At 35.7% G+C, this 25598-nt stretch overlaps 1 protein-coding gene across 5 annotated transcripts; it reads right to left on the bottom strand.

Annotated features, from left to right (window-relative positions):
* Window positions 1-2608: 2608 nt before the first annotated feature.
* LOC150055655 (UDP-glucuronosyltransferase 2A1) lies at window positions 2609-25191 on the bottom strand. 5 transcript variants are annotated; one of them, XM_090344050.1, is made up of 7 exons: window positions 24478-25191; window positions 17397-18027; window positions 8998-9146; window positions 6077-6208; window positions 5506-5593; window positions 4866-5085; window positions 2609-2888 (listed from the first exon to the last, which is right to left on the bottom strand). In XM_090344050.1, exons 1-7 carry the CDS (start codon window positions 25189-25191, stop codon window positions 2609-2611), a joined length of 2214 nt encoding a protein of 737 aa, XP_090200176.1. The 5 variants fall into 5 exon arrangements, with proteins under 5 accessions (XP_090200176.1, XP_090200178.1, XP_090200177.1 ...); XM_090344052.1 differs by lacking the exon at window positions 17397-18027 and having other exon boundaries at window positions 24477-25191; XM_090344051.1 differs by lacking the exon at window positions 6077-6208.
* Window positions 25192-25598: the final 407 nt, after the last annotated feature.

Below are 25598 nucleotides of genomic sequence, written 5' to 3'. Positions count from 1 at the left end.
TCAAACCTCAAGGGCCCTAAAATCCCCCATAAGTGGCATTCTTAAGGTAGCACCTTTAATTTTTATGTAACTAACAATAAAAGAAACAAAATTAAAAATGGACAAAAATCCTGATATCCCAAAATGGATCTCCCCGCCAAGTTGACCTAGGCATAAACACTGACCAGTGAACTGGATTGCAAAAGATGACATAGCTATTTGTGGCCAACAAGAAGAAATGTACCTCATTAGAAAAGACAAAGAAGCTAGGAGAAAATTTGTAGGAAATATTTTCCAAGCAAGTGGTTACTGAAAGCAAGATAGATCAGCTGCATTTCATGTGTGTGAAAGAAAACTTTGACCTAGAATTCATCAGCAGAGATAAGGAAGCTCACTTAATATTGATTAAGGCAATGATCTTGCAAGAGAACAAATCTCAGTGTGCACAATTTCATCAAGCAAATGCTGCTAGACGTAGCAGAGCAGATAAACACCAAAGCAATAATAGTGGATAATGTTAATATCCCAAATTCATCTAGATATGGGACATTCCGATTAAACATTAACAAATATTCTTCAGAATTGATGAAACTATAGATCAGGTGGGTTTAACTGATATCAACAGATTTCATCCACTAGATTTTACACTCTTCTCAGTAGCTCATGGAACTTTCTTCAACTGTATCATGCATTAAGAAACAAGGCAAGTCTTAAGATGTGTAAGAAAATTGAACTGATTTTCTATTTTATATCAGACCATGATAGAATAAAACTAGAAATCAATAAGAAACTCTGACTTTTGTTAGATGTGCGCAATTCATTCAGTTCTACTATGCTGGTTGTTGGAAACTTAATTTCTTACTTGAAACAACTTCTTTGTTAATATCTAAAATTGTATAAAGCTTGGTAAAAAGCAAATGTTTATGCTAATGCTTAAGAACCACTTCATGTGGCAAGAACGGGAGTAAGACAAACCCGTATAATGAACATGGACACAATCTGACAAGTTTACAACCAGGAAAATGTCTTGCCAAAAATTACTGCAGTAGCTCAAAAGCAATGTACATATGGTAATTCAGGATGAGACTAAATAAAATGAACCCTAGGATATGGAAACAAGAGGTTTATCTATGTGATTGTTGTTCTTATTGTACTATGTGACATTATTTCTTTTCTCTTTCCACTTATGGTTCATCTCATGCACTGCTCTACCTGATTACGTGGTATATTGTATATGTGTTTATTTGAAATAGGGAAGGGGAAGGGAAAGACAAAATGATTGGGAAGGGATGGGGGAAAGGGAGAGGGAGACAAAAACATGAGAAGGGTATCAAGTTTTGAGAAGTAATGCACGCAATACCTGATGAATGTAACTGTATTCTGATAATAAAATACAATAAAAATTATGCCTATGAAAATATAGTATAGAATTACATCATCATAGTTCTTAGATTTTCTTTAATGCATGAGAATGTTCAAATTTATTAGGACTAAGGGAGTGCATTCTACAGGAATATTTCAAATATAAGGTGAATGAAATGGGCTTGCCTCCCTTTATCCTTCAGTCTTCTTCTTCTGACTTCCCATAATTTGATGTGAAGCTAAACACTGTGGACCTTACCATATTCTTTGTCAACGTGGTGGCTTAGTTTATCATAAGCATAAAAATTAACTGATATATTAAGTTTATAGAATAGAAACAGAAAAACAATCCAAAGCACTCAAATTATAAGCAAGTTCCTCTTTATTTTAATATAAACTTTGATTAGAATTAGTTATCAGATTTTCAGTGTTACTCATTTTTAATATTAAATATTTTAATTAGATATATTAAGAATAGTGAATCAGACAATGTTACAAATGGTTCTGCAAACTATTTCATAAAATGACTGAACTTTTCATAAAATGATTAATTCCTTTTTCTAAATTTTGTTCTCTATGCTCTCTAAAAATAATTTGTGCTTCTTTATTGTTTCTCTGGAATGATGATTGATTCCCTTCTTGGAGACAATGCCTCAACATTCCACAAGAGGGCAATCATGTATTATTACAGACAAGGTACAAATTACAAGATTCAAGGTGCCCAATGGAAAAATTGCCTGCTGTAATACAAATCACATGATATTTTCATGTTTCAATACTTGTAACATTGGAGAAACAGAAATGTTTATTTTTATTAACAAATGCAATCATTAATCTTCTCAAAACTCCATCTCCTGCAGGATTTCTCGATTTGTATGGTTTTTTGAGCTTGTAAATTGCCTACATCCATTAAGTTCTGATATTGGTATATTCCTAAGAATCAGCTTATCATTAGTCAGAATGTAATCTAGATTAACTTGTGAATTTTTTGAACATACTCATTTAAAATTAATACCGTGCCTCTATTGTATATTAAGGGAAATTGATAAAGCCACTGAACAATAATAAAGGAGGAAATGGGACACACTGACTACTTCATGATCATATTAAATTTTAGAATTTATCCATGAAGTGAGAGGAAGAAATGTAGCAATTACAGATGGGATGAAAACATATTATTTCTAAGCTCCTCATGGATACAATGAGTAAGATTGCTCTACTTAGTATTTGCCAACCTTCAAAAGATCTTCTCTTTCTTTTTCTTGTTCTATTCTCTCTTTTTCTTCTTGCTTGTCTTACAAAATTTTCTGAAGAAAAAGAAGCAACATTTTGCAACCAACAGTATAGCAGCTGAGACACAGGCCAGCAGAAACCCAATCACATCCAGAGAGTGGTACTGGAACCAGGAAAGGTCATGGGCTGCAACCCGAAGATGCTTGGCTCCTTTGTGGCGCATGACAAACTCAATCCAGAAGACAGCTCGGTCCAGAGGCTTCACTGGCTGATCGTGGTGAATCCTGGACAATCTCATTGCATTCTCTTTATAACTAGAAGGCAAGTGGTCATAAGTTAATTGTCATTTGTATTGGAGGTAAACACACGAGAGATGTATATATGATACGAGCCAATGACCATGGATATGTTCAGAAAAAAGTATTAATATTTTTATAATCTTTGCTATTGCATATGATTTTAAGAGGGTAAAGAAGGAGGAGGTATGGATAAATGCAGTCTTTAAGACACTAGGTTTAAGAAACAGAATATTCAATGGTGAATGTTATACCAATTTCCTATGAAAGAATTTGAATATTTGGTAAACTATGATATACAAGACTGCTTCAAAACCCAGAAAGCGAATAACTCTATATTATGAGATAATGTCATATAAAACATCAATATTCAAAGTCATGAATCTATAAGTAGCTCATATGACAGATGCAGGGAATTATTTTTCAACATTATTCCAAAGGATTTCACAATTCTCAGAACTTTGTACAGGGATACTCATTTGAACACAATGATAAGAAAGACAATGTCTCTTTAGGCAGTGTCAGCATTAAATGGAAAGACTAAAATGATACAAGGTTTAGCATATCTAACTATTTAGAGGACTTTGGCTTGTTAAGATAAAAGGTATATATTGACCTAGAATTAGATTCTCTAACCAAATTGGCACCTAAATAGAAAGAGTTGTAAAGAGTTCACAGTTCTAATAAGATTCCATGCCACTTTGGGTGGTTTCTATGCATTTGAAACTATGTCTTCATTTGATGGTTTCTAATGTTTGAGTCTACTACTGAAGCTTAGTGTTCTTCATGTTGACACGAAGGACATGAGTGAATGTAAGTGGATACTGGGCCACATGTCTTGGTACTGGCAGGATCTCCATGCACAGTGAACTGAAGCCCTTCTGCATTTCACTTGTAGCTCATGAGATACAGGGAAGGTCAATACAGTGAGTCCATGCAGTCCTCCCAATGTATTTAGGCAAACTGTATTTGCTGTAGATGCCTTTTGTTGCAAATCAATTTTTTCAGGTTTTCTGACAACTACAGAGAATTAAATTTGAAATTTTTGTATGACTGATAAATTTGCTTATTTAAGTAAACATAGAGTAAGTTTGTGTTTCAATGGGTTATGATAAACATGGACAGTGTTAATGTAAGTATTATTTCATATATTGGTGTACTAATATTTTGTGACTATGCTAAAATACTCTCACTATAATTAGTGTGCTTTGCACGTTAAAATGAACATTTGTGCTTCTTGTTCTTTCAATAAATGGCAATATAATATATCTATATCTATATATGTATTTTAAATATACATAGGTGTTTCCAAACAATCTCAGAGTTAGTATTTAGGTTTAGGATTAATGTAACTGTACATTAAATTAAATAATTTTCCATGAAGATTTTTTTAATTGAATTTATATTCTTGCCTTGTGTCAAGTGCATTTGTAGTCAGTAGTAAACTGATGAAATTCCTCCATAAATTGATACAAACCAATAAAACATTTAATAAGCACAGTACCGCACTTAAATACTATGCATATTATATATTATCTAAGCCAATAAAAATTACAAGAAACAAAAGTTTTAAGGTATCATTGAAGTGCCAAGCCCTCTGCCCAGCCATACAAATATGATTTCTATAATATTCTGAAATTATTGCCCAATAAATTCACAAATAACTACTACCTAAATAACATTTTATGAACCTCAGCATTAATATGTCTCTTTCAATGGTCATATTGGGTTCTGTATCACTTCCATTTTGTATTTACCAATGTATTATAATATTTAAGGGCATATTAAATACTTAGGAAATCGATATGCATCCAGGAAATCGACATATGGTTTTATGTTATTTTTGATTTCAGGAAATCAGTCGAGAAGTTGGAAAGTGAAATCGTTTTGGTTATATTCATTTTGCAGATAAACCAGTTAAACAGTGGGAATTTTCGAGGGTGGTAGGTAAGCTCGCTTGTGGTGGGTAAGCCTTGGAAAGGCAGCAGGACTTACGAAGGATCGTTGATGACTGTCCTCAGGGCCCCCAGCAAGTCTGCACTGGTCATGGAGTTCATGTCCACCTCCACAGCTGCCCCTTTGGCCTTCATGTGAGCGATGTTGTCAGGTTGGTCGGCGAACATGGGGACGCCCACCATCGGGATCCCGTGATAAATGGCTTCGTAGATGCCATTCGTTCCGCCATGAGTGATGAAAGCCCTGGTTTTGGGGTGCCCTGGTTTGAGGATAGAGTGAGGATGTGAGAATGGGTTCCGACTTCAAGCTCATACCTTGACATAATTTCAGAAACAAACCAAATGAAAGCTATAATGTCTGGCACCGCCCAGAACTACCTTTTCTTCTACACTTCAACACTGTCTTCGACACTTGAGAACTTGCTAAACCAGAAAAATGAAATCTAAGAAGAGGAATTCAGATGGTTCATATTCTAAGATGGTGATGTGTATCATAAGAATCTGAACCGAAGATATATTTTGTGACTCCAGGAGAATCTATGAAACTAATGGCTGAAGTGTGCTTGCTTTACAATGGAATTCAAATGTGAACTATCTAAATATTTTTCTAAGCATTTGTTTTGAAGTGGTCACTTGGCATGTTGACCAACTGAACAGCTTTTCTTTCCCCTTAGTCTCACCCAAAAGATCATTCTGGGGTATCCAATCAAAGAGCCGAGTGTTGGATCCCAAAGATGCGGGTGTCTTTCCCTTGTATCTCCATAGAACCTGTGGAAGACAATGTGAACATGGGGAGAATCAAGTCACATGGAAGGAATGCTGAGTCCTAGAACATTTAGTTAGTCCACTCTGTACCGAATCCACTTCAATAAATAAATCTCAGAAATCTGGCTATATTTGAACATGTCTCTATATAATGCCTCAAATTTGGACTATGGAGCTGAAATACTTCAGACATTTTAGTAGCATTCAATACAGCCCCCAAAGAGTTCAGAGGGTCTAACATTTTCTTATCTCTTCTAGGAAATAGAAATCACCACAAAAGCACACAATCTTACAGTCATATTGCGTTTCAGTAGGCAAATGATCAACTGTGCACAGTACTATGTTACATTTTTCTTTCTTAAAGTCCGTGTCATATGTAGCATGCAATGAATGTTGACTAAACACTTGTGAAGACTACCATTAGTTGCATTCTTACTCCAATTAATAAGAATTTGCTCTAATTTCCTGGATAAGAGGATCACTGACCTTCTGTGGAACTTGGGCCAGGGCTGAGGCAATGAGATCAGCCTTTTCATCTGTGAGATTTTTCACCATTGACCCCAGGGAAAACACCACTATGCCGGCTTCTCCTGAGCTCTGGACAAATTCTTCCATTTCCTGCAGACATAACATTGCTCTGATTAAAAAGGAATCTTGGCAGAAGAGAGAGAAAAAGTTCACCTACATTTATAAGTAGGGAAAGTGTACAGAAGTGTCAGAGAAATTGCGACACTGGTTCTGAAATGACACATGGATACATCTAGAGTTTTTAGAAAAGAAGGTTTTGAAAATTGGGGTTAAATGTAAAGGCTAAAAATATATAAATATATATGTATAATTGCATAAAATATGAAAATTGTGCCTAAAATGTCTAGGCTAAAGTCCATATATTATATATAGGAGTGCACTACATCACTATAGAAAACAATACACCTTAGACAAAATTTAGAATTTTTACCCAACCGCTTCACACCTGCTGCTGCTGCTGAATGTGTGTGTGTGTGTGTGTGGGTGTGGGTGTGGGTGTGGGTGTTAGAACTATAAACAAGTCTTGTGAATCTTAAGCTATTGTCACTGTACCAACTGAGCTATGCCCTTTATTTCTTCTCTTGTCTATGTAGCCATGTGACATCACAAATTGCTACCATGACTGACTGCTATTTACTTCAAAGTTTATGTTGATATAGAAGAGCTGAATTTAGAATAGAATTGCTTCCCCGCTGCTCTCTCTTTCTCATTCTCTTTCTTTTTGGCCAGTCCTGAGGCCTGAATTCAGAGCCTGGGCACTGTTCCTAAGCCTCTCTGAGCTCAAGGCTAACATTCTGCCACTTGAGCCACAGCACCACTTCCGACTTTTTCTGTTTATGAGGTACTGAGGAATGGAACTGGGATTACAAGCCTGCAAAACAAGCACTCTAACACTAAGCCACATTCCCAGCCTCTAGAATCTCATTTCCTCTAAAAATGTTTCATAGATATTTTGAGAATTTGTGTTTTTGCAAAGGGGTGCAAGAGGATAAAATACAATATAAGGCAGGTGCAGATGGCTCATGCCTCTAACCCTAGCTTCTCAGGAAGCTGAGATCAGGAGGCTGGGGTTCAAAGCCAGCCCAGACACTAAAAAGTTCTTGAGACTTTTTTCTCCACTTCATCATCAGAAAACCAGAAGTGGGGCTGTAGCTCAAGTGGTAGAGTACTAGCTCAGGGACGTAGCACCCAGGCCCATAGTTCAAGCCCCAAGACCAACAAAAATCAAAACAAAACAGCAAAACAAAAGTATGGGTAAGGAACATTATCTAGAGAAGCTGTGCATATTACATCACTTTCTCTGTGTTACTTAGACCTTGCTCTAGGAATCAAGAGCAATCCTGGGAACATTATTTCCCTGTAGGCTTCTGAAGAGTATAGTCTTCTGCCTTAAAAACAAGCCAAGTGTGCATGCCCTTGAAATAATAATGAAATACAAGTTGTTTTCTTTTTGTAACCATGTTTGTATCTTCTGATTTTTATACTTTGACAATGTTGTCCAACATAACTGGCATCCTAAATTATTCCATGGTCTTTGGCATGTGGTGTATGATTTCTTTTTTCATATATTTTATTGTAATTAATATTAATAGAAGGGTTACATTATATTTGCCAGATAGAAGGTACATTAATTCACATACATTGATACCCTTTCTCATGTCTTGGTCCCCATTTCTCTCCCCCACACCGCCACCCCTCACCTTGTTTTCCCCCTTCCCTATCCAATTTCAAATAACCAAACACAAATATATCCAATATATCAGATAACAAATTGCAGTAGAGCAAAACCTAGATACATAAGGCCATATAGTATGATGCTAAATGAAAGGACCTCTAGGATATAGAAACAAAAGCTATATAATGAGTGATTGTTGTCCTTAATGTATTATGTTATCTCTCATCTCTTTTGCTATCCCTTGATTATCTCATATTGTTACAGTATGATTTTTTTTCACTCCAGTAATCATGAAATAATAATCATAAAGAACCAATATACTATGAGTATCATTGTCTTTTATGCCAATGATTTTCATTCTATGTTTGATACTGAGAATATTTTTTTGCCCGTTCTGGGGCTTGAACTCAGAGCCGGAGCACTGTTTTGGGGCTTTCTCAGGGCTAGAGCTCTATCACTTGAGCCACAGCACCACTTCCGCCCTTTTCTATGTATGTAGTACCGAGAAATTAAACCCTGGTCTTCATGCATGCTAGGCAAGCACTCTAGCACTAGGCCATACTCCTTGCCAATACTGAGAATATTTTTTACCACCCAAATATTTTGTGGAAATCCTCTACAATACATTTAGCATATTAAAATGAATGATTTTAAAGTTGAATTCATCATCATCATCCAGAAGAGTGTTTCCATCAATTGTTTCTATGACAGTAAAGGTCAGCAGTGCCTAAGATTGAAACGTGGGGACACAGCCTGAATGTCTTCCTCTTAACTCATCGCATCCCATGCACTGCCTAAGTTCTCATGTTGGCATCTTTTTTCTGCCCATCATTCTAGAGAAAGTGCCAGTTCATAGCTTCATCAGGATGTTAGGAAGACTACAACACTCTCTTTGGTAATTTTTCTGACTCTAGTTTGCCACTCCTCCAATTAATTTTTTATGGCATAGAAACAGATACATTTAACACACCTCTTGGATCATTTAATTCTATCATATATTTTTTCAGATGAATTCCAAAAGGTCTGCTATGACTCAAGAAAATTTCCCTTGTTAGGAAGGAAAGAACAAACCTAAGATATCCATAAATACTTCTTTGTGGATGAAGCGGTAAACTTTAAAAGAAAATGTGTGTGTGTGTGTGTGTGTGTGTGTGTGTGTGTGTGTGTGTTAAAGTGCATAAAAACATTACTATGAGAGACCTACCTTAGGTAAAGGTTTGGCAGGTTTACAGTGCAATCCTCCAACAAACTCAAAATTAGGTAAATAAGGACGAGGAAATTCAAAATCCCAGTATGTTCGGATTAACCAAATCTCAGCTTTGCCCATTGTCTCACACAGTGTAGTGGGTCTTCCTAGAGGAAAGAAAAGTTACAGTAGATTGATACTAGAACATACTTTTGCTGAAGAAAAGCCATACCACTGATTTCCTTATAAGCTATTTGGAGGAAATTTAGTTTCTTACATAGCTACAAGGAAAGAATGAACAAAAGAAATGAGGGAGGGAGATTATTTGGAAAGGAGGAAAAGAGGGAAGGACAGAGAGAAAGAATGAGGAAGTTGATCCTGAATTAAAATCAGAAGTAGAGCTGTGGTAGAGCTGGTTCATGTGATATAGTGCCTTGAGAAAAAGAAATTCTGGGACAATGCTCAAGTCCTAAGTGTTTTTTTGCTTTTACAAAAGAGCAATACAGAGTCACACATAAACAAGTGTTAGTTAAATTAACTCAAGGGTGGAATAGAATTTAATAAAAATTTATACATGTGATAGCAATCAAGAAAAAATAGGAAAAGTGTTCAAATATCCTTAGTAGACAAGCCCAGTGGCTCACATCTGTCCTTCTAGCTAAAAAAAAAAATAGAGGCTAATATCAGTTACATACCATTCCAACAATAAATGAGTGATTCTTATTTTTACAGAACAATATGGCATGATGGTCATGCCAGCTACCATGGCAGACACCATAAAATAGGAGGATCACATACCAGGCAGGTCCTGCAAAAGTACAACACTAGCTGATAAATAATCAGGGCACAAAAAGCTCATGATAAAGAGTGTCTGCTTAGCAAGTTGAAAACCTGACTTCAAACCCAAATACTGATACAAAAATAAATATGCATATGTTTGTGGATATCCATACATATATACTACATATGTGCCATACACATGCCACATCTATGGTGTACTATGTATGTATATGTATGTGTGAATTTTGTACATTTGTAAAATATGCTATCATGTTTCTGTTAACCTTAATTAGTTTCTGAGATTTTCCTGTATTTTATAGGGCTTTTGGTTAGAGCCATGCTCTAACTTGTGAAGGTATTAGCACGGTGCTGTGTGTTTCTCAAAACCCCAAAGGAAGCTTCAATCATGAGCACAAAGTTTCCAGAATAATAAAAGTAAGCCTCAATCTTAAAAGAAGCTCTCTGTACTACATTTAACAAAGTCACATTGGCTAAAACAGTATAAATACCCTAGCTCAGAGGCAACGTGGGACATGATTACAGGTTAGTATCAGTATGGGCAAAGCAAAGATATATTGGCAATAAATGACTAAAAAACTAGCCAGGAGACTTAATATAAAGAATATATTCAGAGAGCCTTTTCCCAAAACACTTAGAAAATGTATTTAACAGGTGGAAGATGGCAGCAGTTCAGTGTGAGTCTTTCTGAGCTCTCGCCAAGATATCAGTTCTAACATTGTAGGGGAGAGTTCATACCCAAAGATGGATCCTAGGTAAGCTTTAGCACCACAGAGATCTCAGTCAGAGAGGAAAAAGGCAGAAAACCAACGCAAGAAAACAGCTTGCCAGACAAAGCCTCCCTCCTGAACCTGAGCACACAGCGCTTCTTGGCAGGGCAGACCTGCCAGCTCCAGACAGAGCCTGCGCATTCCAGAGCTGTCACCTGGCCATGGAGCAGACCTGCCAGCTTCATGGAACCAGAAAATCCAGCAATTTAACAAGAAACTCAAGAAAAATGCAAATCAAGGAATAGCATCTCCCATCCAATATAAACAGGCAATGGAGCAGTCAAAGGCAGAGTCCTCTAAGTGCTATAAAAATGCAACTGATAAACATGATTAATGAAAAGTTTGAAAACATACACAAAGAGATATGTGAGGAAGCCATATCTAAAGGAGATGAAACCATAAAGAGGGTGATAAATGAACATGAGGAAGCCATAAAGGAGGCCATAATAAAGAACTTACAAAGAAAAATGAACCAATTCACAGAATCCATAAACAAAAAGCTGATCAAACTCCAACAAATGTCCAATGAGAGTAAAGTTGCTTACCTAACCACTCAAATGGAAATTGAAGAATTAAAGAAGTCCATACACAATCTAAAACAAGAGATGCAAGGCATCAAAAATGAGCAATTGGAAGAAAAGGAGATGAAGAATAAAGTAGACAGTATTCATAGAAGGTTAGATAATGAAGAAAAAAGAATCTCCGGGGTTGAAGATAACCTAGTTGTTATACAGAAAGAAAAGAAAATGAGTCAAACCAAATCTAAGAAACATGAGAGGACATTTCAGGAGGTCCAAGATACAATTATGAAGTGTAATTTAAGGCTAATTGGTATTGAGGAGGGCCTAGAGAAAAAGGTAAATGGTTTTGGAAATATACTTCAGGGAATCATCTCAGAGAATGTCCCAAATATCCAGAAGGGCAGGCCCATCCAGCTACAAGAACCTTTTAGAACCCCAAACAGACCTGAGAAAAGAACATCCCACCACCATATTATAATCTGTACAGGATCAATAGAGACCAAAGAAAGGAAGCTAAAAGCAGCCAGGGAGAAGAGAACAATCACCTACAAAGGAAAACAAATCAGAATAACCCCAGATTTCTCAGCAGAGACCATGCAAGCAAGAAGAGATTGGAAGGTTATATGTCATACCCTTAGGACAAATAACTACCAGCCAAGAATACTGTACCCAGCTAAGCTCTCATTCATAACTGAGGGAACAATAAAAACCTTCCAAGGAAAAGTTGCAACATTACGTAGCAACCAAATCAGCATTACAGAAAACTCTCAAAGATGTTCTACACATTGAAAACCAACACAAACCTGATACTGACAAAGAAATGGCACCTAAAAATCATACCATTTAAGTACTACAAGAACTGTCAAGCCACAGGCCCTAATGAAAGCTTTTAAAAATGGTAGGAACTAGTAAATGTTTTTCAGTCCTAACTCTCAATATCAATGAACTTAACTCTCCAATTAAATGGCATAGACTGTCTAGTTTGATCAAAAAACAAGATCTATCATTCCTGCTATAATTAAGAGACACATCTTCCCCCCAAAAAAACATTTTTTGAAAGTGAGAGGCTGGAATAAAGATTATCAAGATAATGGCCCCCATAAACAGGCTGGAGTTGCCATACTCATATCAGTTAAAATAGACTTCAGACTAAAGTTAGTGAGAAAAGACAGAGAAAGTTATCACATACCAATAAAGGAATATGTCCTCCAGGAGGACATAACCATCCTAAATATCTACACACCTAATCGCGGAGCATCAAACTTCATCAAGAAAACTTTACTTGCATTAAAACCTCACAAAGATCGAAACACAGTGATTGTTGGTGACTTAAACACACCACTCTCACGTATGGCCAGATCAACCAGGCAAAAACTCAACAGAGAAACCTCAGAATTAAACCAACTAGATGTAACAGACATCTGCAGACTATTTCAACCGGCAACATTACAATATACATTTCTTTCAGCAGCACATGGAACATTTGCCAAAATAGATCACATTTTAAGGCATAACGCAAACCTGTGCAGATTCAGAAACACTGAAATTATTCCCTGCATTTTCTCAGACCACAAGGGCATCAAATTGGAACTGAACACCAATTTCCACCAACGAAAACCCTGTAACTCATGGAGATTGAACAACACATTGTTAAATCACAAATGGGTCATTGAGGAGATCAGAATAGAAATTCAACAGTTTATGAAATTTAACAAAAAGTAGCACACAAAATATCAGATCCTTTGGGACACAGCAAAGGCAGTACTCAGAAGAAAATTTATAGCTCTAAGTGGCTACATTAACAAATTGGAAAAATTGCAAACCAACAATTTAATGTGTCACCTTAAACTTTTGGAAAAAGAGCAACAAACCAACCCTAATCCCAGTAGAAGGAAGCAAATTATTAAAATCAAAGCAGAATTAAATGAATTGGAGTCCAAAAAAACTATAGAAAGAATCAACAAAACAGGAGTTGGTTCATTGAAAAAATTAACAAAATTGACAGACCCTTAGCAAATCTTATCAAAAAAAGTAGGGAACACACCCAAATAAACAAAATGATAGACGAGAATGGTAATATCATGACAGAAAATAGAAAGATCCGGAGCATCATAAGGGAATACTTTTCAAACCTTTATGCCAACAAATTTGAGAATCTAGAAGAAATGGATGAATTCCTAGCCAATATTAACATACCGACACTGAGCCAAGAAAACCTAAGCTAACTAAACAGACCTATTTCAAGCACTGAAATAGAAATGGCAATAAGAGACTTTCCATCCAAGAAAATCCTAGGGACAGATGGATTCACAGCTGAATTCTATAAGGTGTTCAAAACAGAGCTCATACCAATACTCCTCAACCTCTTCAATGAAATTCAAAACGAAGGCTCTTTGCCAAACTCATTCTATGAAGCCACTATAACCCTCATCTCAAAACCAGACAGAGATTCATCAAAGAAAGAGAACTATGGACCCATTTCTTTGATAAATATTGACGCAACACTTCTCAACAAAGTACTGGCCAACTGTCTTCAACAACTCATCAAAAAATTATACACTCTGATCTACCAGGATTCATCACAGGGATGCAAAGCTGGTTCAACATACACAAATCAATTAATATAATTCAACACATCAACAGCAGCAAGGACAAGAATCACATGACTGTCTCAACAGTTGCAGAAAAGGCATTTGACAAGATCCAACACCCCTTTATCCTAAAAGCTCTGGAGAAACTAGAAATCCATGGAACATTCCTCAGTATAATAAAGGCTGTGTATGAAAAACCCATAGCTACCATTATACTTAATGGCAAAAAGTTAAAGCCATTCCCTCTAAAATCAGGAATGAGACAAGGATGCCCACTCTCTCCACTCCTCTTTAACATAGTATTAGAATTCCTAGCCAGAGCAATAAGGCAAGAAGCAAGCATAAAGGGGATCCAAATAGGGAAAGAGGAAGTGAAACATTCCCTCTTTGCAGATGATATGATTCTGTACTTAAAGAACCCTATAGATTCAACTCCCAAGCTCCTTGAGCTCATTCAAAATTTTGGCAAGGTAGCAGGGTATAAAATTAACCCTCAAAAATCAACTGCCTTCCCATATGCCCACAATGAGAGATAACATAGTAGATTAAGGACAAATTAAAAAATAGAAAGAGGTAAAAATTGTACTGTTCTGAATTTTAGCAATAGAAGTTGTGAAAAAATCAAACACAATTTCTCCAAAGAAAAGTACATACACTTGTCATCTCTAGCAACAGACGGCTGACCATCCATCTAGAATGATGACAGCCCAAGATGGCATGAACATAAAGTGATATCCTATATAAAAAATAACCAATACAAAACTGGGGCTGTGGCACCACTCACATTTTAGAGTACCTGTCTAGCAAGTTATAAGGCCCTGAGTTCAATTCCCATGAACACACACACACACACACACACACACACACACACACACACACTTCACTTCACTGATACAGGACACAGGCATTGGACCCAGTGAAAATTAGATATATTCTTGCTGTGTATTACTATTCCATTCAGGACATTTGAATTTTTTTCTGTACCATAGTTTAACATATCATTTTTCTAGCCTATTTTCTCACGCAGCATTAACTAATACCTTTGAAATAGAAACTGCACAGAAATTTGGCATGCTATTAAATCTCCTGTGTTCAAACACAATAGTGTAAAATTGCATGCTGATCATCAGCTTTCCATTACCAGATGGTGTTAATACTTTAAGAATATAATTTCACAGAAAAGGAAAACTATTCTTTTTTTTAACCAGTTCTTCTTGGCAGTGTACTTCAACTTAAACTATTTGTTAAGTATACTTGGAAACATGAGTAGTACAAGGGATTTAAGTAAGGGATTTAGTTCCTTAAAAGATAGTATTACTGAATGTAGATTATCCTGTAAAGATGAGATGTTGGGAATTTCTGTTTGCCAAATTGAATTTTCTAATGTTATATAATTTTCACTGAGAACGAAGATTTCATTTATACAGAAATTTCTTTGTTTAGTAAGTATTTATGACAGATTTGTATGCATAACTCAATTGTCATATAATTTAGGGGCTGCCATTGAGGAGCTTCTGAATAGTATTTTTAACATCAGATTAAAAAAAATGACTCTGCACATACACACACACAAATCATTGATTAAGAATCCAGTGAAATAACATCATTTAAAGGAACAGATGCCCTGTCACTCAGATCATTTCATCACTTAACTTGCCTTGCATCAAAGAATAAGCAATTGGAACTGAACCAAAAACCCTTCCCTTCCAGATGAAGAAGTATTCACTGTCATCTCATTTTGCACCTGCAGTAGCATAGTCTCTGTGTGATTCATATGTGAGCAGATATATAAAGCTTGTCTCAAAGGTCTTGAGAAATAAAGCTGTAAATAATATCTAAATTGATATCTAAACATGTTTTCAAGACATTTGAACTTTCTATCCTCTACAATATACCAAAATCACATAATAAGCTATAAAGACATTTCATACAATTTAATTTACCAATATCAAATTTTAATATTTTCAAAATCAAATGTAAATGTTATATTGTATATATTTTATCCTACATATAGGTGCTAGGGACAGCATCCTCTCTGTGTGCAGATTATAGAAGTTTGAAAGTGTAAGCCATGAGAATCTAGGTGAATTATATCAACATATCAAAAGAAAAATAAGTACCTTAGCTCACAATTTATCCACTTAGTCCCTTATCCAAAAGTCTCCTTTTCATTTGAGATGTTTCTAGAGCCTCTTTTTGTGTAGTATTCATTTTTATTTTACTACATATGGTGTATCACAGTCTAAAGTCCTTTATACTTTATGTGCGTATTTTACTGTCTCCTTTAAATTAAATATAGTTTAGGTAGGGTGTTCTTTATTTCCTATTTTGCCCATTGTTGTACTACCTAAAAAAGTGGCAAGCACTGTAATGGTACTTTCTAATTTCTTTTAATATAAAGAAAAAATAGAGAAGGAAAAGAAGAGAGAATGGAAAGAAGGCCAAAATGCATATAACAATGTTTTGCACATAACTTCTGTAAAACATATGATGGAGCCAGGCATCAGTGGCTCCCACCTGCAATCTTAGCTACACAAAAGTTGCAGACCAGGAGGACTGAAGTCCCAAGATAGCTTGGGTTAGAGTTCATGAGATCTCTGATTGACCAGAAAAATCTAGGTCTGGTGTAATGTATTTGTTATACTAGCTATAGAATAAGCATAAATAGAAATAATGCCATCCAGAGCAAGCCTGGGAAAAATGTATCACTATGTCTAAAGCCTAATCAGAACCAAGGACTGGAGGTGTGGTAGAATCACTTGCATCACAAGTTAAAAACAATCTCCAGTATTAACAAAAGGGAAAAAAGCACAGTTAGTAATATTGATTTTTGTCGTCGATACTAAATGTTTCTTGTTACTGTTTTCAGAAATGATAAAAAGTCATGTAAGCAGAAAGAGTAAAACAAACAAATAGCAAAATAATAAAATTACTTTAAGGAAGAGAAGTTCATGATTTTAGAAAAAAAGGAAATATAACCAACCAATCAGAATTCTTCCTGATAGTCACATTATTTTACTTGCATCTCATAAATAATTTTTGAAATAATAAATCTTTAAGTCCTCAAAGGGTTCAGAAAAGTTACATCAAATGCTAGCATAAGCATCCCTAAAGCTTAAACACAAATATTAAAAGGCAGGATAAAATACAAATTTAGTTTTTATTTTTTTATTTTTATTTTTATTTTTTTTTGCCAGTCCTGGGCTTGAGCTCAGGGCCTGAGCACTGTCCTTGGACTTTCTCAAGGCTAGAGCTCTACCATTTGAGCCCCAGCACCACTTCTGGCTTTTTTCTATGTATGTGGTACCGAGGAATCGAACCCGGGTCTTCATGCATGCTAGGCAAGCACTTTAACCACTAGGCCAAACTCCCGGCCACAAATTTAGTTTTTAATTCTCAACTTTATGCTTTAATAAAGATTTGTACAGAAAGATAAAAATAAAACAGGACTATCAATGTATTAACCATTTCTAAATATTTAACAGTAAATTGCTTATCAATATTATAATTTCTTCCAGTAACGATCTCTTATTTATATTTGAAGATTTATTTATATAGTAAAAAGGCATGAGCTTATTTTCATTAAGAGATAATACTATACAAGTTAATATTGGCACATCCTTTTATAGGAATTTACCAAAATATAATAACCAAGGAATTTCTTGACACATGGAATGCAAGAATATGAATAAAGATAACTGAATTTATCAATACAAGAGAAATTTCAAGAGACTCACCTAGAACTTTGCTGTAGTATGAATTCCATTCTCCCCAGTAGGACTGAAATATATAATCTTGCAGAGGATAAGATAGGGTATTTTTAACCCTTTCAGCAAAGGTCATCTGGTCAGTGAGCTCTGATAAGGCTGCTGGTACATAGGAAACTGGAGCGGGGATTTTCCCACAGTGCCTCTCCACCGTTGAGGCTGGAGAGAACCTCAGCGTGTACATGAATGGGATTCCTAATTTCAGAGCCACGAGGTCTCCACAGATCGTGACTGGGTCTGCTATCAACACATCAAAGCCACCTTTCTGAAGTCTTGTCATGAGTGTGGGGTTGTTTAACACACCCTCACAGATTTGTACATTAATTCGGAAAAAAGTGTCTAAGAGCTTTCCTAGTTCTTTGTAGAAAGCCCATAGTGTCAAAGGGGTTGGTTTGTGGTCTAGCCACAACATGATCATATGTTCAATTAAAGAATCTATATTACTCTTTTTATAGGAAACCTGTATCTCTTCAAAGTTCACAGAAGGATCAGAATTGGATTTGATGAATAGAGTTGCTGAAGAAGCCAACACAGTGACATTATGATGTCTTTGAATCAACTCTTCTAGAATGATTTTAATATTTAACCAATGGCTACCATCAGTAGGCCAAATTAGCACATTCCCGCTTTGAACAATTTCAGTCAGGGTCAAATAAAAAATGAGCAGTTGAGCAATCTTCTTAGGCCTGTTCATTTCCACTGTGGAAAGCATCCTATTGTAAAATGTTTAAGAGGAAAGTAAATCTTCAATGTATGTAGGTAATTTTTTCAAATAAAACAATATTGAATATAATAGCTATACACATTTGTAGACCAACTAATCTATAGCATAAAAGGAAAGCAATGTAATTCAAATTCTGTTATAGTAGCAAAATGATTACGCCATACATACGAATGACATGGAGGCCTATTTTAAAGTAAAAAGGAGGAAGTGATTAGCCTAGTATCCTTTTTCTCTGTGATAATAACAGGAATTTTGTAGGTGTATGTGCCTCTGTGTGTATGAGTGTGTGTGTGTGTGTGTGTGTGTGTGCACGCTGCTGTCACTGGAATTGATATTACTGAGTGAGATGAAGTTTCAAGAACTCTGTTTATGTGTGTGTGTGTGTGTGTGTGAGAGAGAGGGGGGGAGAGACAGAGACAGAGACAGAGACAGAGAGATAGAGAGAGTGTACTTGTGCTCGTGTGTAGGCATGTGAGTAAACATGGGCATGCATATCAGTACTGGGGCTTGAACCCTGGGCCTTAGTGCTATCCCTCCACTTTTCCATTCTAAGTTGACACTCTACCACTGGAGCCACAGCTGCACTTTAGGCTGTGTGTGGGGGTGGGTGGGTTAGTGGAGATGTGAGTCTTACAGACATTTTTACTTAGGCTGGTTTTGAACTAGATCCTCAAATCTCAGCCTCCTGAGTAGCTGAAAATTATAGGCATGAGCCACTGACATTTGGCTAAAGCATGCATTTTAATATAATCTAATCTATAAGCTCTGGAAGTTTGTTTGATTACCAGTTTTTTATGTAAGTATACTTTGTATAGTTACCTTAATAATTTATGTCAAGTGCCTGGCACCCTGAAGAAATTCAGCCTATTTTACACAAAGCTCCATGGACAATTAAGTTACACGAGCTATAGAATTCAATAGACCCAGATCAAGAAACTGTTATTTTGTAAGTTTTGTGACCCTAGAGAATTACCTACCTCCTCTCTGCTTTACTTTCCACATATAAGGGAGAAATAATGATGACATTGTATTATATTACTTCATAAAGTATTAATAATACCTCAAAGCTACTTTGAAAATTGCTTGGCTAAGATGAAGAGTATAATATATTAACAGTTTAATACATCTTTCTAAAACTTAGCATTCAATGAATTTAACTGGTTCATCAATGAAGTACCGATTAATATGTCCAGACATGGATATAGAGATATCTTTTGGAATGCTAAATGAATCCAGCTGAACAAGGATAAGCATAGAAGAATGTCATTTTCAAACCTTTCAAGGTTGCCATTACCAAGTAAACATGAACAAATTAGCTGATAAAAAGATATAAGCCAAAAATTGAGAATGAATATTAAGTCATGGGATACCTCTCTAGCCATAGGTGCTCAGTTACTATTTAATTTGGGGTGTTAGAATAATTAAACACCAGAATGAGAGTGAGCAAAATAGAGGAGAAAAGTAATGTTAAACAAATACACACCAAATTTATGAAATCACATAATTATTATCTTAGTTAAATTCCTACAAACAGAAAAAATAATTTATTCTGAATATGATTCAGCAATATAAAAATTAATATAAATATATAAATTGCATGATTTATAAAGTATGCAATTAATATAATATAAATGTAAATTTGATCATATAAATATAAGTAAATATATGAATAAAATAAATAATAAACAAAATAGTTACAAGATAAAATGACTCTGATTTTATAAAATAAACAAAGTTCAGCAAGGTACTGTGGGTCACATCTGTAATGATAGCTATTTAGCAATCTGAGGTAGGATCTCAGTTCAAAACCAACCCAAGTTGCCAGGACCTGCCGGCAGCGAACCAGAATTCCTGAAGTAAGGGGCAGGGACTGGAAAAAGTAGAAGAGACAAACAGATGGGGTTCGGGAGGTCTGCAGCCCAGGTAAAGACTGCAGCCCCTTTTATTTCCAACTCAAGGCTTATATCCTTTCTTGAAACCAGGGAACCGCCAGGTGTTACATTCATATAGTAAATCCGGGAACTGTTGGGGGTTACATTCATATGGTAAATCTCAGATCAATTGAACAGAACAAGGTCAAAAAACAATAAGACAATAAAGCATTTATCTGATGCAAATCAAAATACAGTTTGATTCCACTCTGGCTCCCAACACCAAGTAATTTTGTGAGGACTCCCATTCTCATCTCAATCAATAACTGAGGTCTGTGTCATGCAGAATTTGTTATCCCATCTATGTAGAAAGCTGAAATTGGGAAGAATACAGTTCCAAACCAGCCTGGGCAAAAATATTTGCAGGATTTCCACTCAAGAGAAAATACTGAGTGTGGTGGCACTGTGCCTGTCATTTCAATTGTGGCAGGAAGCAGCAAGAGGGGGATCATGGTTCAGACTATCCCAGGCAAAACTTAAGAAATGTCTCAAACATAACTAGACTAAAAAGGGCCTGAGGTATGGTTCAAGGAAAATACCTGCCTATTTACAAAAAGAAGATCAAATACTAGTACAGCCAGCAAAAAGGCAAAAGAAGTTCACATTTAAAATAATCATATATTTAAGCCCAGCTTTTCGTTTCATACTGATTACTAGCCCTCAGTGTCATTGATATCATACAAACATCTTAAGGTTATGTTGTTTTGAAATATCTTGTTTATTGTTATTATGGGTGACAGTCATTCTTAGCCATTTATCTAATCATTATATTATATAATTATATATAATAGTATAATAATGCAATATAATATAAATCCAACACCTGCTTGTTCAGAAGCTCAAAGGCAGTTTACATCACCTAATGTTTATGCATTTTAAATACTTTTTCTCTTATACAACTGTTATATAATTGTCTGAAATGTGTACTTAACGTTGGGATTTTTATTGATATTATGAAAAATTAATAATTTACCTGATTCAATTTTAAAAACATATTTGAAGTTTGCAGAGCCCTTTCTTTGCTTTCAGGTAGAGATTGCCAACCGCTCTCTTACAATCATAAAGAATATTCTCAGACAACACATCTTAGACAACAGATTCATAACAGAGGTTTAGGCCTTAAGGAATAGAAGTTACCTAGTAACAATGTGGCCCAATGAACATGCAGTGAATTAAGAGTAGGTAAAATAGAATACCAGCTTTCAAAATGAAATATATCAAGAAGAAGATAAATACCCAGAATGCTTAAATCAAAACTATTTTAAATAATTTATAGTTTTCCACCTGAGATTTAAATTAGGAGACAATAATTCTAGCACTTGAAAGTCATAGAGATATTGCTATGAAAAAGATAATTATATGCATTGTCATTTTTGTATGGAAATGACAATTTATTCATTGTAAGGATTAAGAAAGAAAATCATCTATCACAGTAAATCATCTATCACAGTTTCTAGTGAATGGGAAAAATTCCAAAATTACTAAAATACTATTATTATACCCACAGGTTTGAGCAAAATACCTTTGATTTGAAATGAAATAGGTAATCTAACATTATAATACCCAATACCTACTAATTAACAGAGATTAAGGACCCATTCTGAATTTCCTATTATAGTCTACCAAAGAGAAATAATCTTAGGAAAAGTTGGTATAACTATTTACTCAGGTGTGACTGAGACTTGAGCAGATATGGCCTCACTACTAAGAATATTGTGAAATCATTTAAGAGAAAGAGCTAACTTCAGATTATTTGAAAGGAAATTATTCAAGCCAAGTCAATCCACTTATCATTGTCATCTACCACACTCTACATCTACCATATCTTGGGCAAACATGAGCTACTCATGTCAATATTTAGGTGTCTTACCTTGTCTGTAAAAACTGAGCAACAAGGCCTCTGGTCTTAGTAATGCTGTGTTTTAGAAAATACAAACTTATATAGTCATGGGAAGTCGGAAGAATGTAATTCAATTAGAGACATGAACATCTGCATCCAAGTACAATGTAAGAGCATCTGAATAAACGTTCCTTGTATTCCCGAACTATGAGGAAAGATTAGTCTCATGTTTTGAAACTGGGAGAGTGGTGTGCTTTCATTATCAGTATTACCTAACAGGCCACACAATAGAAGGTGGGATTCTGAGACTTTAGTCTGGAGAAGATTACCCAAGAGACATTAGAATCACAATCAGGAGATTTATATTTCTAAGATAAAAAGCAGATGTAGCTTGATTTAAAAATATATAATTACCCTAAGAGTAGTCTAAGACTATTCTGGGCTTTAACTGATACACAACACATATGCAGATATCTTCATTAGTTTACCTTACACAGGAATTTTGTCAATTTTCCAGTTTTATTGATTTATAAAATTTCTGTTCATTCTTCACCACTCTTTGTATTCTCTATATTTTTTATATTTATATTCTTTTGTTGGTCATGGGAATTGAACTCAGGGCCTGGATGCTGTCCCTGAGCTCTTTCTCTAAAGGCTAGCACTCTACCACTTAGAGCCACAGCACCTCTTCTGGTTTTCTGTGGTTAATTGGAAGTAAGAGTCTCAGAGACTACCCAGATTGGTTTTGAACTGCAATAATGCTCTACAATGGTAAAAAAAAAATCCCTCTAGATGTTCACAATGCACTTGCTTCTGTGATGTTATTAGAGATGAGATAAACGATGTGTGGATGAAAAAGAACAGATTAGTGCTGGGAGTTTGGCCTAGTGGAAGAGTGCTTGCCTAGCATGGATGAAGACCCAGGTTCAATTCCTCAGTACCACATACATAGAAAAAGCCAGAAGTGGTGCTGAGGCTCAAGTGGTAGAGCACTAGCCTTGAGAAAGTCCAAGGACAGTGCTCAGGCCCTGAGCTCAAGCCCAGGACTGGCAAAAAAAAGGAAAAAGAAAAAGAAAAAGAACAGATTACTTTCCTGGGGTTCAAGAGCCTGATTTCCTAGCCTTATTAGTATATGGTATTATAGTACAAAACATTGTCCATTTCTAATCTGCTTTCCTGATATGTGCCCATAGCATATCTTTCCTGGATTAATGGTGTAATCTAACTCAAATTTCCCACTCTATCTCCATATCCTTTGAAGTGTTTGATATAAAATATAAATTTAATCACTAGACATCCCTTCAAGTAGTTTTGGATGTATTATTAGGTTAAAAGCTGGAGAAAATAGTATAACATACAATAGAATTTTATAAAAATGAATGAACTGGTTAATGACCCCGTTGGAAATATGTTTTCCTCTGGTGGATTCCATGCCTCACATTTGGTAAGTCATCAGCAATCTCCAGGAGAGCTACTTGAGCTCTCACCAGTCAGGCATCCTTTATAATAACTCTAATATTTACTGCTTATGCATTTCTTGATGCATCACCTTAACTTTTAAGAGTTGTGGAATACCCACTGCAACTCTTCCTGTCATGTAACCTCATTTCTGCTATACTATCTCTGTATTTTTTATTCATATAATCTATATAACTTACTCTACATTTTCATGTCTGCATTCTCTGGACTCTAAAGTACATTAAGACAGGAAATTAATCTATTCTGTGTGTTAATCTCCCTAACTAAATACATAAAAATATTAGGAAATGTACAATCAGTGAAAAATAAATATATAATTCAGATACATAGGAAATGGAAAAATATGTGTAATATTAAGATGACTTTTAGGCAATATGACCATGTCAACATGACCCATACAATTCTGTGGTTCTTTTTTAAACTGTGGTTTGAGTGTTATGCTTGCTAGGTAAATGTTCTGCCATTTGAACCATACCCAGCTCTTCATCATAGAATTTTTTTTAATGTTATCATTTTTTAATTCTATTTTTCCACCTAATAGTGCATATACTTCAGAATTCAAGTTAGATTAATAGGGATAGATTATTTCAATGCCTAATTTTGCTTTCCTTTAAGCTCTTAGCTTAGAAATAAAAGTGATAACATCTTCAAGCATTTTAAATTTTTGCCATTTATCTTTACTAAGCAGTGATTAGAAACTGTGTACACACACACACACACACACACACACCTTTAAATATACACACTATGGTCTATACTAATTCGTAAAAAGTATAAAATCTTTCTTCTTCCATGTAAAACTCCAATTTCTATGCAATGTCTAGTAGAGTAACATCTCAGTGAGGTCTAGTTCATTTACAGCTATAAGGTAGTTGTCACTGAATTTATTTAATCAATGTCATTCAGTACGTAAAGCTATAAAATAGCCTGCTGTAGTACTGCCATATGTTTATTCTTAACATTTTCTTTCACACTGTCACATGATAGTGCTATGATACACAAATCTGGATAATAATTGAGCAATGTAAATTTATGCTTGATCATAATCAAATAAGAAGACCAAAATTGCTACATACCTAACGCCGTACTATAGTAGGAATCCCACTGTTTCCATAGAGTTTCGAAGATGTAGTCCTGCAGGTGGTAGGAGATGAAGTTCCTTACTCTGTCGGCAAAAGACATTTGGTCTGTGAGTTCTGACAAGATCGCAGGGACATAGGAAGCGGGGTAAGGGACCTTTCCACAGTGCTTTTCAACTGTTGAGGCAGGAGAAAACCTCAAGGAGTAGATAAAGGGAATTCCCAGTTTTATAGCTACTATATCGCCACAAGGAAATACTGGATCAGATAAAAGGACTTCAAATTTGCCTCTCTTCAGCTTTTCCATCAGTTTTCCATTTTTAAGAACACCATCACAGAGCTCTTTAGACACCATATGGAAGTCTTTGATGACTTTGGCCATCTCGTGGTAGAATGTCCACATGGTTGAGGGAGATGGTCTATTCTCCAGCCATGTCAAAACGAAATTCTTGATCACTCCTTCTATTCTTTCTTTCCCAAAGGGCACTTGATATATTTCAAATGTCAGAGATGGGTTCAATGTAGGTGTGATAAAAAGTGCGCCAGAGGCAACCAGGACAGTCACATTATGCTGTTTTTCAATGAGTGCATCTATAATTATTTTAACATTTAGCCAATGACTACCCTCCATTGGCCAAATCAGAATGTTCCCACCCAGGCTGGTTCCCAGGAGACTGATATGAAGAGACAACAGGAAAAGGTTCTTTAACATGGCGCGTCTTGAACTGGAAGGTTTCAGAAGATGGGAAACAAATGAGATTTGTGGCTGTAGACGAACAGAGGAAAGATAAAACATTGTTCAGTTTCAATCCAAATCATTGACACCTTAAGAATCTACTCTCACTGGGAGCTGGGGGCTCATGTCTGTTAATCCTAGGTACTCAGGAGGCTGAGATCCACAAAGCCAACCCAGGAACAAAAGTCCATGACACTCCTATCTCCAATTAACCACCCGAAAACTAGAAGTAATGCTTTGGCTCAAATGGCACAGCATTAGCCTTGAGCTGAATTGCTCAGAGACAAGGCCCAAGCTGTTGAAGCCCCACAATCAACAAAGAAAAAAAATCTGCTCTCTACCAAATATCAGTCATAATAAAGTATAAAATGTGGCAGTGCAAT

Source organism: Megascapheus bottae, chromosome 13 (genome assembly GCF_031878675.1).
Source record: "Megascapheus bottae isolate mThoBot1 chromosome 13, mThoBot2.hap1, whole genome shotgun sequence".
NCBI lineage: Eukaryota > Metazoa > Chordata > Mammalia > Rodentia > Geomyidae > Megascapheus > Megascapheus bottae.
Note: the sequence above shows the minus strand (reverse complement) of the source record. Positions and strands in the feature narration are given on the sequence as shown.

Excerpts from the sequence above, each read along its gene's own strand:
- LOC150055655 (XM_090344050.1), bottom strand. The coding sequence starts at position 25,191 with ATGTTAAAGAACCTTTTCCTGTTGTCTCTTCATATCAGTCTCCTGGGA. Across the intron at positions 18,028-24,477 it reads CCTACTATAGTACGGCGTTA|GATGGTAGCCATTGGTTAAA; the intron begins GGTATGTAGCAA and ends ATTTGGCCTACT. Across the intron at positions 5,086-5,505 it reads ACCCCAGAATGATCTTTTGG|GGCACCCCAAAACCAGGGCT; the intron begins GTGAGACTAAGG and ends TCCTCAAACCAG.